Consider the following 14,771-nt stretch of genomic DNA (forward strand, 5'->3'; position numbering starts at 1 on the left):
CTGAATGTAGGGTTCGATTTGTTGCCTCCATTTTATAGACGAGAAAAATCGAGTCAGAGTGTTTTAGTTACTCGCCAAAGGACATAGAGCTAATAAGTGGTAGAGCCAGGGTTTGAACCTAGAAATCTGGCCCCATGGTCTGGGCTCCTGGCCACCATGCTCTCAATGTTTCACTTCACCCACAATGGAAGTGAACTGAGGACACATCCCTGGGAAATATAGAGAAAAATAGTTCCATGAAGAAGACTGATAGAAAATGATCAGAGAGGTAGGGGAAAAGCTAGGGAGACACCCTGTCTCAAGGACAGAGAGAGTTTTAAGAGGGAAGGAGAGACCAAGAGCATCCGTGCCACAGAAATGCCATGGAAAGAAAGGACTAGAAAATGCCTACTGGGCTTGACGACATCTTCAGCCTTAGCAAGAGCAGACCTCACGGGCTAGGGGAGGTAGATAGAATCCAGACTGTGCTGTACTGGGGAAAAGTCTAGTGGTAAGGAATTGGAGACAGCAAGCCATATTGTTAAAAATGACTTTTCCTTTAGGGAAGTTTTAAAGTAGGAGGCACATTTTCCATCCATCATAGAGTTAGAGATGAGATTCCTACCTTGAGTAGTAGGGTGTCTAATTGGCATCTCAAGCTATGTGTGATGAAAGACCAGTTTTTTTAAATTTTCTAACTTATTGTTGATCAAGACCCCAACACCAGTAGATGGACCACAATTTGGAGGGTCCCTTCCGGCTTGATGATGAGTTGTGAATCATCTAGAGTTTTTGATCTTCTTGACAAGCTGTCTTTACTCTTCTGTCTTCCTTCCTTTATAGCTTTTCATAGTATAACGGAGTTTTTAATCTCTTCTGGTAAGGTTTAGAACTTTATTTTCAAAATTCACTTCTCTCTTTAGCCCTTACTCTGCTTTTATATGAAAAATGTTAATTTTCGAACTTATATTTCATCCTCCTGTGTGACCTTCTTTTCTAACTTATATTTTACTTTTTTCTAGTGCTGTACAGGGATGTGAGATTTGTGTGTGGGGGTGAGGGGGAGGTGGTAGTGGAACATTTCACCTCAGCAGAGAGTATTTTATCTCTGACACTGTCTAAAACTGCTGACACATGGTGATAACAAAAAGCAGACCAACTATTGGTTGGTTTTATTATTATCTTTTACATTCTCTACAAATGCTAGCACCTCCTTATCATCTGTATGTGGGATGAAATGCTTCCACTATCTCCTCAGTGTGCCACTGGCCTTAGTTTTATATTAAAAGTGTTTCAAGTTGCTGTATAGCTGCCAATTAAAATATATCCAGATTATCATTATCTTCACATTTTTATAGGCTAGTGACTACTTCTCAAAGGCTTTAAAGTTTGATCCAGAAAATGAATGTGCTACCATGAATCGAGCTATTGCAAATACAGTATTAAAGAGATATGAAGAAGCAAAAGAAGACTTTGCATATGTAGTTGAAAGCTGTCCATTTTGGGCTGCAGTATATTTTAACAGAGCATACTTCTACTGTTGTTTAAAGCAATATGAACTAGCTGAAGAAGACCTAAGTAAAGGTATATTTTTTTGTAATTTTTTGGATTAATATTATAATGGTTGATTTGTTTGTTTTTGATGACAAAAGAAGAAAATCATCAGGTCTATTTGCCTAGATAAACTAACATTAGAATTAATGGTTTTATATATCATATCTTTAATGTAATCAGTATGGATTCCTTTATGTAATAACTTACAGCATTGGTAAGCTAAGACATAGAAAATTATTAGGGAAACCATACATAAACATTGCCAGCCTTTCAAAAAAGACATTGTACTGTGTTTTCCCAAGTTAATTTTCTTAGAAAGATTCAATGTTTTAAATTTAACTAAATAATTAGGTACATATGAGGAAAATGTTTTCAAATAGGTAATACTAAAGTTCTTATATTATAAAATTTTTATTTAAAAAAGTGAGGCTTTTTGAGTGCTAGCACAAAACATACCTTGAAATTTTTTTCTTTTACAGCTCTGTCTTTGAAACCTAATGATGCTCTAGTATATAATCTTAGAGCAGAAGTTCGTGGTAAAATAGGTCTGATTGATGAAGCTGTGGCTGACTATAAACAAGCACTTGATCTTCAAGAACATGCCTCAGTGGTATGACTACATAGACCATGGATTCTGTAGTAGTTTACACAGCTGTTCTTCCAGAAATTGAAATGTATTTGTTGCTTTAAAAAAAGTTTGCACTATCTTCATTGTTTTGTTCTTTATGTTTAGTCTTTTATATAATTCTTTTTTTTTTTTTTTTTTTTTTTCTGCGGTAGGCGGGCCTCTCACTGTTGTGGCCTCTCCCGTTGCGGAGCACAGGCTCCGGACGCGCAGGCTCAGCGGCCATGGCTCACGGGCCCAGCCGCTCCGCGGCATGTGGGATTTTCCCGGACCGGGGCACGAACCCGTATCCCCTGCATCGGCAGGCGGACTCTCAACCACTGCGCCACCAGGAAAGCCCTATATAATTCTTTAATGCATTTTAGCAACACCGTTTTGTTTTATATTAATTATAAAACTTTCAGATCATTTTCTGCAGATATGGAACAACTCAATAATTGAATTTCTTCACAAGGTGTAGAATTTAAATGAGAATGTTTCTCAAGGGACATATTAACACAAAATATTTTCTTTAAAGTAAAATAATTCCTTTTAAAATAATACTGTGTGATTTTAGAAAAAGTCTCATTGACATTTTCATCAATACCTAAATGTAATCAACAGTATCCAGATCAAAAAAAATAGAGAGCTGATGACTATAAAGAAATTGAAGTCAAGCACATATCCTCTCTCCTCCTTTGAACAATATCTACACAGGTCTGTATTCTTCCTGCTACTCATGTTTTTCCAACAGAGAAACACATTCCTCTTTTTCATGTTGCCTCCCTTCCAGAACAGCACCTATAAAGATTTTGAGCGTCCGCTTTCCTTGAGATGCCTCTGCCTCTTTAATGCATACGTCATAAAAGTATATTAAAAATCTGCATACACTTATAATTAGTGCATCATAGAACTTGACAAGTAGAAATACATTAAAACAGCTAAAATTTCTTTTTTTAAACATCTTTATTGGAGTATAATTGCTTTACAATGGTGTGTTAGTTTCTGCTTTGTAACAGAATGAATCAGCTATACATATATCCCCATATCTCCTCCCTCTCGCCTCTCCCTCCCACCCTCCCTATGCCAACCCTCTAGGTGGTCACAAAGCATGGAGCTGATCTCCCTGTGCTATGCAGCTGCTTCCCACTAGCTTTCTATTTTACATTTGGTAGTGTATATAAGTCCATGCCACTCTCTCACTTCGTCCCAGCTTACCCTCCCCCTCCCCGTGTCCTCAAGTCCATTCTCTACGTCTGCGTCTTTATTCCTGTCCTGCCCCTAAGTTCTTCAGAACCATTTTTTTTTAGATTCCATATATATGTGTTAGCATATGTATTTGTTTTTCTCTTTCTGACTTACTTCACTCTGTATGACAGACTCTAGGTCCATCCACCTCACTACAAATAACTCAGTTTCCTTTCTTTTTATGGCTGAGTAATATTCCATTCTATATGTGTGCCACATCTTCTTTATCCATTCATCTGTCGACGGACACTTAGGTTGCTTCTGTGTCCTGGCTATTGTAAATAGAGCTACAGTGAACATTGTGGTACTTGACTCTTTTTGAATTATGGTTTTCTAAGGGTATATGCCCAGTAGTGGGATTGCTGGGTCATATGGTAAAAATTCTTAATAGGATATCTCTTTGGTGAACCAGAGAACCCCTTTCCTTTATCTCACTGATAGTAACAAGGTTTCCTGACTTGTAAACTCATTTAGATTTGCTTCACTCAGTTTATTTTCCTTCTTCGTTTCGTTCTTCCAGGAGAAGAGACCTGTTTTCACTGAGATGAGGCATTGTGGAAAAAAATACCCCTATCTACTCAGTTTTCAGTTTGATGTACCAGATTTTCACAATACAAAGCTGATTTTTATTCGTAAGCCACTGTGGGGATTCTTCACACTCTTTCAGGATAGTTTTCTTAGCATGATATGTGGGTCCATGTGAGGACTGGGTCGTGCCTAGTAAGTTATTTCAGTTGGTGATTCAGACACCTTTAATACGCCTCTTCAGATCCTCTCATTCTCACTCATCTCTAGAACCTTTAGTCCCAGCCCGGCCACAGATGAGATTCAGGCCAACCTCATGCACCCACAGACAGACCCTCATTTTGTGCTCCAGCCACGCATCTCTCACCTACAGCGCTGGGCATCTCTTTTAAAGCTGAGGTGTCACTTGCTGCGGTAGTGCCCAGCTACGTGCCTGGCAGATGTGCAGGGGACCCAAGTCCCTGTCAAATGAACTCTTGATGATGAGAGAAAGGAACTAGTAGATAGGCTCTTTTCCATCTCTTGGTAGAGTGTCCTGAGACACTTGGTTTATACAGCCTCCTGGAGGATGGTCCTTGGAGATTAAGCAATCAGTTCACACGTACTAGCGGCCAGCTTCGAGATGTACTGGTGCTTTTGGCTTTTGGCTTTTGGCTTCCCTGCTTTGCTTCCTTTTGTTACTGCTGCTGCTTTTCTGGGTTTGCACTTCTTGATAAAGTCATTGCCCAGAAACATTTTCCTCTGGTTCTGCTTTCTGGGACAGCCCATGCTAAAACAATTAGTAATTTAATATTTTTTTCCTGATTACATGCAAATACTTATAACAAGAGGCAGGAATGATACAAACCAAGGGCCATGATAGCGTAATGGATAAAATCATATCTAACATGCCAAAATGCTACATGACCCAGGGTCCACATCCCCTGGGTACCCACAGTTTCTGTCTGTACTGACCCCCAACCTCTTGCAAGAACCTACAACTTTCCACCTGAGGCCCTTCTCTTGGTCCACACATAGGCTAAGCCAGACCAGGCAAGGTATAGTGTTCTCTGCCTCACACTCATTGTCTCTACTTCTTTACCCATGTCTTGTAAGGTAGCAGGTATCATTAGATGAGGAAACTGAGGCTCAGAAGGATCCAGTTATATGATCAGTGTCACACAGCTTTTAAATGGTGGAGCTGAAAGTCAACCTCTATTCTAGTTTAAAAGCCTCTGCTCCTTTTCACCTAAAGAGAAATAAAACAAGATGAACTCATAGTCTATTAAATAACCTTTATCGTGATGACATTAAAGCTCTCTGTCTGCCTAATGATTATTAGTGCAAAAAAGGGATTTCCAGTCTTTAACACTTCTTTTGTACTGGCATATATGTGTATTTATTTATGTCTAAGTATCTATGTATCTAGCCTAGCCTTAGATAAATGCGTGATAGTAGTAAGACTATCTTGAGCTTTTAATTTGAAGTACAGTCAATGGGCAGCATTTTACATTTTATCTTTAATAATACAGACCAGATAGGAATGACAGTAGAAAGGTCAGTATGTAGGCAGCAAGAAAGGGAAGAAAAAGAAAACTTCACTTGCTAAAAACCTACTAAGTACCAGAAACTCACCTATAGCTTAAGGACATTTTCATTTCACCATTATACTTGAGACAGTCTTATTATTCTCATTTTACAGAAGAAAAATATGAGGTACAGAAAGGTTAAATAATTGGTTTAAAGCACCTCGAGTATAATGATGTTATCCAAATGTAGTTTCATTTTTATTTATTCAATATATTTCTTTAAGTTGACTTGCTAGTATTAATTGAATTTATTTAGAGAGAAGAAATTTGTAAAAATAAATGCATAACTATTAATAAGTTTGTCCTTGTTCTACCTAATTTATACCAGTGTTCCTCATATCACATTTTAGGAAACATAGTGCTCTATAGTGTCACTGCTAGATGGGTGTAGCTGGAAGAGAAATCACACTGAGGGAGGGAAAAACATATAATGCCTCCTCAGTGAGCAAGAAGAGAAGTTGATTTGTGCCTGGACAGGCAGCTCGGAGCTAGAAGCAATATCCTTGAGCTGTGAGAGTCTCGTTCTACCTTCTTCCTTCTTAGCGTGTTGTAACAGGATCTCACTCCTAGAGGTTCTCCAGTGGCATAAAAATATTTTGTTTGTCAATGCCTGAGAATCACTGATTTCCAAAAATAACAGGCACTTTGACGATCTACTATGAGATCCCAACGTTCAACTTGTCTTCTTCTCTTCACCTATCTTTACCTGGCTAATTTATTCTCAGGAAGATATATCTTCCTCTCCCTAGGAGTGTGCCTTAGGTCTTTTTCCTCTACACTTCCACAGCACTGCTACCTACTCTTTTGGATTACCCTTCAAATCTGTATATCCTTGTTTAATGACTGTCTTCTGCACTAGACTAGAAACTTCGAGGGCAAGGATTAGGTCTATCCTGTTCACCATGGTATCACTAATGCTTGTCACAGTTCCTGGCACATAGCTGGTGCTTCATAAATATTTGATGTATTTACTTAAGTAAAATGCAGGCCTGGACACTCATAATGCAGGACATTATGATCCAACACACTACAGATATGTGTTTTACTATTCATTTCTCTGATAAAGTGAGCATCCTGTGAGATTCTAGGCACAGACTCTTCAAAGGTCAAAGCAATGACAGCACTCATCCTCAGTGCTATTCTTATTTAATACCTCCTGTGAGTAGAGAGGTTCTTAGCATCCACATAGCTTTCACAATGTCTAACTTACACACACACACACACACACACACACACACACACGGCACCCTTAGAACTATAAGATGAATGCCTTAGAAAATGAAATTTGGAAAAACCAAGATGTAATGAATGAGATCAGTCTGCTGTAAAAATAACAAGTAGGTAGCTGTCAAGGTGATGAGGGTGAAATGTCTGAAATCATGATGTGTTAACATCTCAGGCTAATCATTGTAATTTTTTATAATTGGATGATGCTATGACATAATCAAGCTGTAACCCAATCAAGTATAGTGTGAATAAGAGACTATAACAATTTTTTTGTTATTCCCCTTTAAAAAATGATATCTTGCAGTAATCAAGGGGCCATGGTGTATACTGTACCTAAAATTGGGGCAGGGAATGGTCAGAGTGCAAACATTTATATGCATGTTCCTGGCTCTATCTGCTGAACTGGTGTTCCAAAGAGTGGATAGGAACATTCTGATCTTTTGACTTCTTGTTAGTTCATCCCCATAAAGTAAATGGGTCATACCATTGTCATAGTTTTAATCCACTAAACCATTAAGGTAATCCAGCTACTTCTCTTCTTTCTGATTCTATGCTAGCCTGGAAACCTTTAGTGATAATTTGATTTTCATTATGTAGAACAATATTTATAGTATAATTCCACTTTATTGTAAAATTAAACATATAAAGAATATACCCATTATATCTTTTTTAAAAGCCTTAAATGATTTTAATACACCAGCCTTTAACAGTTAGTACCTGTGGAGAATGAGATTGATGGTGTAGGGTTTGTTGGTAAAGGGTGTGTGGGATGTTTAAGAGAAGCTCAGTTTGATTTTTTAGTTTTGACGCTTCTGCATTTTCTGATTTATTCATTTTTAAATCATTGAACGTGTCTTGGCTCTATAATAGGAAAAATATAAAATAATCTCCCTCACCCCCTTAGTTAAATAGCTTACTTGAGGCAATATTTATGACCGTAAAAGATGCATATTGCCTTCTTCCCTGGGTGCCTACAGTGAACTTCAAACTAGATCTGGCCTGCAGGCCCTCTTTAGAGGTCCAGCTGGTTCAGGCAGGTCCTGCCCACAAACCATTTGAGGTCCATGTTTGCACCATCACCATCTCTTTGGAAAAACTTAGTCTTAAAAAAATCTTTTTCTACAGTATATATGGTAAGGTCATAGTCACTTAAATTTCCAAGGAAAATATAAAATTTGCTGTCCAAACCTGTGTGAGTGGGTTGAGGTCGTTTATCTTCTCAGCACTGCAACTTTAATTTACTTGCAAAAGGAGAAGATATTAGTTTGCAGGTACTCATGTGGTGATTTTGCTTTATTTTAGATCTCTTCTCTGAAAGTAGAAACATCTCCAAAGCCTCTGATGAGAAGAAAAAAAACCAACTGAAAACTTTGCTTCAACATGTGTATCAACTTCATGACACAAATTTAATAGAGAAAGGGATCTTAAGAGACCAGGGGTTTATTCTGATGATACTTGTAATTTTATAACCATAAATTTTATAACTTAAAATAAATAAATCTCTAAGTGGAAAAAGCATCATTTACATTTCAAATATAAAAATGCTCCTTAATCTTACTTCAATTGATTAATAGGTTAGACAATTCCATTTATTGTTACATATATATTTTTTATTATTTGACACTTTTTTAATATAAATTTTATTTATTTCTTTATTTTTGGCTGCTTTGGGACTTCATTGCTGCGCACGGGCTTTCTCTAGTTGCGGCGGGGCTACTCTTTGTTCTGGTGCGCGGGCTTCTCATTGCAGTGGCTTCTCTTGTTGTGGAGCGTGGGCTCTAGGCGCGCAGGCTTCAGTAGTTGTGATGTGCAGGCTCAGTAGCTATGGCTCGCGGGCTCTAGAGCGCAGGCTCAGTAGTTGTGGCTCACAGACTTAGTTGCTCCTTGGCATGTGGGATCTTCCCGGACCAGGGCTCTAACCCGTGTCCCCTGCATTGGCAGGCGGATTCTTAACCACTGCGTCACCAGGGAAGTCCCCTATCTGACACTTTGAAGTATGCTTTTTACTTATGTGGTTCAAAGCCGTAAGGAATAGATCCCTAGTTATGTTACATGAAACATTTCTTCTTTTCTATAATCTTCCCATAGGAGACCTATAAATCAACTTAGCTTGACTTACATTTGAAAAAAGAAAAAGTAACTGGGAGTTTAACTTAATATTTTACGGCATTATGACTGTTACACAGTAGTAAGTGTTTTTTTTAAAATTGTTATAAATCGCAGTAATCTGAATTTATCAGGCTGGGAGACCGCCATTTAGGTGTGTTTGCTTTGTAAGCTAAGAATGAATCTCTCTTTTGAATTTGAAGACCAGGATAAGAATTTTAATGTCTAAGTTAAGATGATTTATTACACAAAAACTAGAGATGAGGTCTTTCTTCCTAAAAATGATAGAGCAATGAGTTTATTAAAGTCTTGGAGCCCTATTCAGGAAATTTACGAATTCTATAGTACCACTATGCCTTTGAAATGTGGGAGACATCTCAACACAATTTTTCAGGGTGTAATTTACCCTGAATAATATATGAGCTGTGTAATAGCTCTGCAGTATATTCTCATCTCCACCAAAAGCTGGCTTCTCTAGTATTGCATCTCCTGCGTTCAATTCCATGCTGTGTGTTTACTATATTGGATCTTTGATGGTGAGTAGACAAGATGGGTGAAAAATGTTTGAAAGTCCTTGGCAATCCAGAAAATAGCTTAATACGCTCAACTTTTCAGTATAGTTTGGTTTTGGAAATGTGGTTTGTTGTTTTTTTTTAACATCTTTATTGGAGTATAATTGCTTTACAATGGTATGTTAGTCTCTGCTTTATAACAAAGTGAATCAGCTATACATATAAATATATCCCCATATCTCCTCCCTCTTGCGTCTCCCTCCCACCTTCCCTATCCCACCCCTCTAGGTGATCACAAAGCACAGAGCGGATCTCCCTGTGCTATGTGGCTGCTTCCCACTAGCTATCTATTTTACATTTGGCAGTTTATATATGTCCATGCCACTCTCTCACTTCGTCCCAGCTTACCCTCCCCTTCCCCGTGTCCTCAAGTCCATTCTCTACGTCTGCGTCTTTATTCCTGTCCTGCCCCTAGGTTCTTCAGAACCTTTTTTTTTTTTAGATTCCATATACATGTGTTAGTGTACGTTATTTATTTTTCTCTTTCTGACTTACTTCACTCTGTATGACAGACTCTAGGTCCATCCACCTCACTACAAATAACTCCATTTTGTTTCCTTTTATGGCTGAGTAATATTCCATTGTATATATGTGCCACATCCTCTTTATCCATTCACCTGTCAGTGGACACTTAGGTTGCTTCCATGTCCTGGCTATTGTAAATAGAGCTGCAGTGAACATTGTGGTACATGACTCTTTTTGAATTATGGTTTTCTAAGGGTATATGCCCAGTAGTGGGATTGCTGGGTCGTATGATAGTTCTATTTTTAGTTTTTTAAGGAACCTGCATACTGTTCTTCATAATGGCTGTATCAGTTCACATTCCCACCAATAGTGCAAGAGGGTTCCCTTTTCTCCACACCCTCTCCAGCATTTATTGTTTGTAGATTTTTTGATGATGGCCATTCTGACTGGTATGAGGTGATACCTCATTGTAGTTTTGATTTGCATTTCTCTAATGATTAGTGATGTTGAGCAATCTGTATATCTTCTTTGGAGAAATGTCTATTTAGGTCTTCTGCCCATTTTTGTTGGGTTGTTTATGTTTTTTGATATTGAGCTGCATGAGCTGCTTGTAAATTTTGGAGATTGTCAGTTGCTTCGTTTGGTTCAGTGGGTTGGGTAGGCTTCCTGGTGGAGGGGACTGGTGCCTGTGTTCTGGTGATGAGGCTGGATCTTGTCTTTCTGGTGGGCAGGACCACGTCCGGTGGTGTGTTCTGGGGTGTCTGTGACCTTATTATTATTTTAGGCAGCCTCTCTGCTAATGGGTGCAGTTGTGTTCCTGTCTTGCTAGTTGTTTGGCATATAGTGTCCAGCACTGTAGTTTGCTGGTCGTTGAGGGGAGCTGGGTCTTAGCGTTGAGATAGAGATCTCTGGGAGAGCTTTCGCCATTTGATATTACATGGATCCAGGAGGTCTCTGGTGGACCAGTGTCCTAAACTTGGCTCTCCCACCTCAGAGGCTCAGGCCTGACACCCGGCCGGAGCACCAAGACCCTGTCAGCCACACGGCCAGTCTTAGTGAGATAAGAGGTATCTGGTCTGCAACAACTCCATGAATCTGGGATTATATCTCAGTAAACTGGATGCTTGCTGGATCTTTTAAGAAAGTGTCCCTGGAAAAGTTGTGAGAGGTAATTCCAGAAGGTGCTCAAAAGCACCATTCACTGTGTGCTGTTTCTTACAACAGATATAACTCAGGGAACAGCCACATGGGAGAGACGCACAAGGCAAGGCACACAGGGAAAGGGCTGGAAGCTTCCATCTTTCTCTGAGGGAATCACTCTTGCAGCATCTGCCTATGTTCACTCTCCTGGAAGTTCGAAATGTGGTTTTTGAATAGAAGTTTCCTCTCGGGTTTCTGAACCTGGGATGTCTTAACCACTAGGGAAATAAGTGGGTAGCCAATGTATATTAATTTTACTGGAGGAGTGTCAGAGGGAAAGGGGAAGGAGAAATTTAAGTAATTTAACTGGAAAGCAATTTAGACATAAAAAGATACAGCAATGTCATGGACTAGAACTCTAAAAATTCACACGAATCTTAACAGTAAAACGTAAGACTTTGGAGACATTTCTTCCTTTTCGGGTGGATGCTTCGGGATGTGCCACAGACCAGTAGGGGTCAGCATTCACTTTCCTCCGTTGCTGGGCACCGAGACACAGAAGCAGCCTCCAGAGCACAGCAACACAGCAACGTTACTCCTGAGGCTCCCTCCACAGTGGGTGCCCATGAGCCCATTTTATAGATGGGGAAACTTGGGTCCAGAAAGATTAGGTGGCTCACAGAGGTCCCACAGTTAAGGGAGGAGCCATAATACAAACCCAGGCAACCTGAGAAATTTGAGAAATGGTGTTTCTGGAATACTTTGAAATGGAAATACCTATGAAAGCCAGATAAAAAAGGCTGAAGCTCCTGTTTTTTGAGTTTTGTTTGTTTGTTTGATGCATGTTTGACTAACCTGTTGAAGAGTAATCCATTTCTCAAAGTACTTTCAATGTTACATGTGTTTTTATTTAATATTTTAAGTTCCATCTTCATATCTACTTGGATCCATTCTGTGCCAGGTAAAATATGTGGAATAATAAAAACACGTAAGTTCTTACTGTGTCAAGATCTTTTCTAAATGCTGTACATGTATTAGCTCTTTAATTATTGCAACCACCTCATACACTTATTATGATTAACATGCCCATTGTATAGATGAGAAAACTGAAGCAGAGAGAGATTAGGTAATTTGCTTAAAGTCACACATCAATTAAGGGGTTGAACAGTCTGACTCCAGGGCTTTTGCTCTTTCCTCTGATTTTAAGCTGTGTGAGGGAGGACAGGTACTGAGGCCCCGTCACCTTCAAAGGAGTTGCCTGTCAGCAGCCTGCAGGTTTCAGGGAGATCTATGCCCTGGAAACGCAATCTCTTGGCACCCCAGAAATTATGCGATTCCTTGAGGACTTCAGGAACTCCACGTTTTATCTTCTGTTTGGAATAACCTAGACCCAAAGTAAGCAATTCAATTTTGTTTTAAAATGAGGAAGATTAAAGGATAAAATTTAACCTTAAAACCTAGTAATTTTCTTCACTATGCTATAGGGTTGTAGTTTCTACTGAGCCAGACTTTATTTTCTGGATACTAAGACTCTCTGAGATTTATCCCTGGAAGTTTACGGGATAAAGGAAGGAACCTCTGACAGGAAATGGCTAATGTGACCTAACTCTCTAAACAGGGCAAGGCTTTAAGAGTAATTTCTGCCATTCAGCTCTCCTGTGACCCACAGGCAATAAATGACAGTCTTTTAAAAATGGCAATGGCTTATCGAATTCTTGGGCATCAGGCAGGGGAGAACTCAAGTGATTTCTCTACACCTGTAATGCCAAGAGGAGTCATACCTGGAGACCTGTGTTATAAAAGAGGAATTGTTTATGGCTAATGAAAAATCCTGGTGGAACTGTCCATCAAACTTTATGAAATGTGTGAGTTACTTAGGTATCAGCTTTCTGGATCTCATTTCCTTTCCAGAGCATTCAGAATTAAACGCTTTCCTTACTGGCTGCTTTCATACTGATAAACACAGAGCTGTTTTCTTTTCTTTTTCTTCTTTTCCTAACTGTTTTTGTTGACTCTCTTCACATCCCTTCTTCTTTCTTTCATCTCCTCTCCTGAGACCATACTCGAACTCACGGTTTCTCAAAATGGGGTCTGTGGTCCACCTGGGTCAGAATAGGCTAGAATGCTTATTAAAAATGCATATTTCAGGCCTTATCTCAATTGTAGTAAAACAGATTCTCTAGGAAGGAGCCAAGGACTCTGCATTTCAATAAGCTCCTGAGAGATTCCTATCCATACTGAAGCAAAGAAGGTCTAGTCCAGTGGGTTTCCAACTTAATGACTTGCTCTCAAATGTTAAATATTAAGTATTTTGTTGTAGAAATTAAAATGTTAGCAAAAGCCCAGAAATTTCTCTCTGTACTTCTGTGGGGACCATTGCTCACTTTCCATCTCTGCAGGTTCAACCCAACTCATGCTTCAGAGGGTGACTCCCACTCCCTTCAGGAAGGCTTGATTCACACAACTATGAATCATCTCTCTCTTCAGACTCTCCCCAGCCTCTGCTTTTCACCTGTTCGAGGACACTGACTGACTTCTTTCCTCCTGGGGATACACTTACTTGTGTTTTGGGGGAAGATGTTTCATCTTTCCTACCATACAGCAAACTCCTTAAATATGAGGTTTGTGACCTTTCTTATTTTGCTTTGCTTCACAGGGGGGTACTTCCTTGATGTGCAACAGATGTTTGATTAATGAATGACTGTTTCAGTGGGAGAAGGATAAATTTAATTCCTTTAAGTCAGAGCTAGCCTGTTTATGCTTTATATTTTCCATTTGAAGTATCTGTCTTCACAGCAGTGACAATCATTCTTTAATTTAGCTGAGAAGGTAGGTCGTGGTTGGGATGAGCATCTTTATAGTAAAACTTAATAAAATCCAAGGAACACTCTAGTAGGGTGCTGAGGCTTTTTACTGGTTTCCTAGAAATAATCCTCTACTCTGGCTACACAAACTGTGGTTCCTGGACCAACAGCATTGGTCTCACCTGGGAGTATGTGAGAAACACAGAATCTTGGGCCTCACCCCAGAATCAGAATAAGAATCAGAATAGATAGGTGTTTTGTCTGTGCATTCAAGTTTGAGAAGGACTGGATTACAGAATTTCTTTCTGACTGAAGAAAGAGTACTTAAAAAATAGTGACAAGTTGGTGCTGGAATTTTCGTTATTGGTGATTATAAATTTGTTTTAAAAGGGTTTTTTTTTTTTAACAAGATACCCTTGTGGTAACTGGGAGTTCCGCTGTGGGTCTGTAACCATCATCAAAGGTTCTTATTAAAGGGGCTTCATATTGTGCTAGACACTATTAAAGAAAAGTAATGAATCTGAGATTTACCACAAAACTACACATCATTGATGTGGGTAAGTACATATTAAGATGTAATTAAACACATGAAGCATATAGATGCAACATCAATACAACATGAGTGGATTTGCTTTTGAATTGTTATTATTTGTTGTTATTCATCTTCTATTATCCACATTTCTTTGATTAGAGAGTTTTCAGAACAAGATTCTTTTAGCCATTTAGATGCAGAAATTTGGTGTTAAACAGTAACCTGTCATAATAATAAAGGTGTCTTCTCTTTGACTTTCACTTACAGTATAACTCAGGTATAAATGGGTCAGGCATCAAAGGCATAAACACAATTTTAAATAAATTGTCAAAAGTAATGGAAAGTGTTTAGGTGCTTTTTATTAAAACATTTACTCATAGTTTAGGGTTCAAAGTATGTCACTATTTTCCAAATACAAAAACATTCATTTAAGCTTATTTGAGATTA

The 14,771-nt window shown here is 38.8% G+C and overlaps 1 protein-coding gene across 1 annotated transcript in view; it reads left to right on the forward strand.

Moving 5' to 3' along the window:
• Nucleotides 1-8,077, forward strand: part of LOC308614409 (tetratricopeptide repeat protein 6-like) — a 66,098-nt gene extending 58,021 nt beyond the window's left edge. Inside the window, exons 16-18 of the mRNA XM_081228832.1 lie at nt 1,338-1,563; nt 2,013-2,143; nt 8,008-8,077. Coding sequence (XP_081084958.1) covers nt 1,338-1,563; nt 2,013-2,143; nt 8,008-8,070 — 420 coding nt within the window. The 3' untranslated portion in view covers nt 8,071-8,077. The remainder of the gene's footprint in view (nt 1-1,337; nt 1,564-2,012; nt 2,144-8,007) is intronic.
• Nucleotides 8,078-14,771: the final 6,694 nt, after the last annotated feature.

Source organism: Mesoplodon bidens (assembly GCF_964165515.1).
Source record: "Mesoplodon bidens genome assembly, chromosome: 3".
Lineage (NCBI taxonomy): Eukaryota > Metazoa > Chordata > Mammalia > Artiodactyla > Ziphiidae > Mesoplodon > Mesoplodon bidens.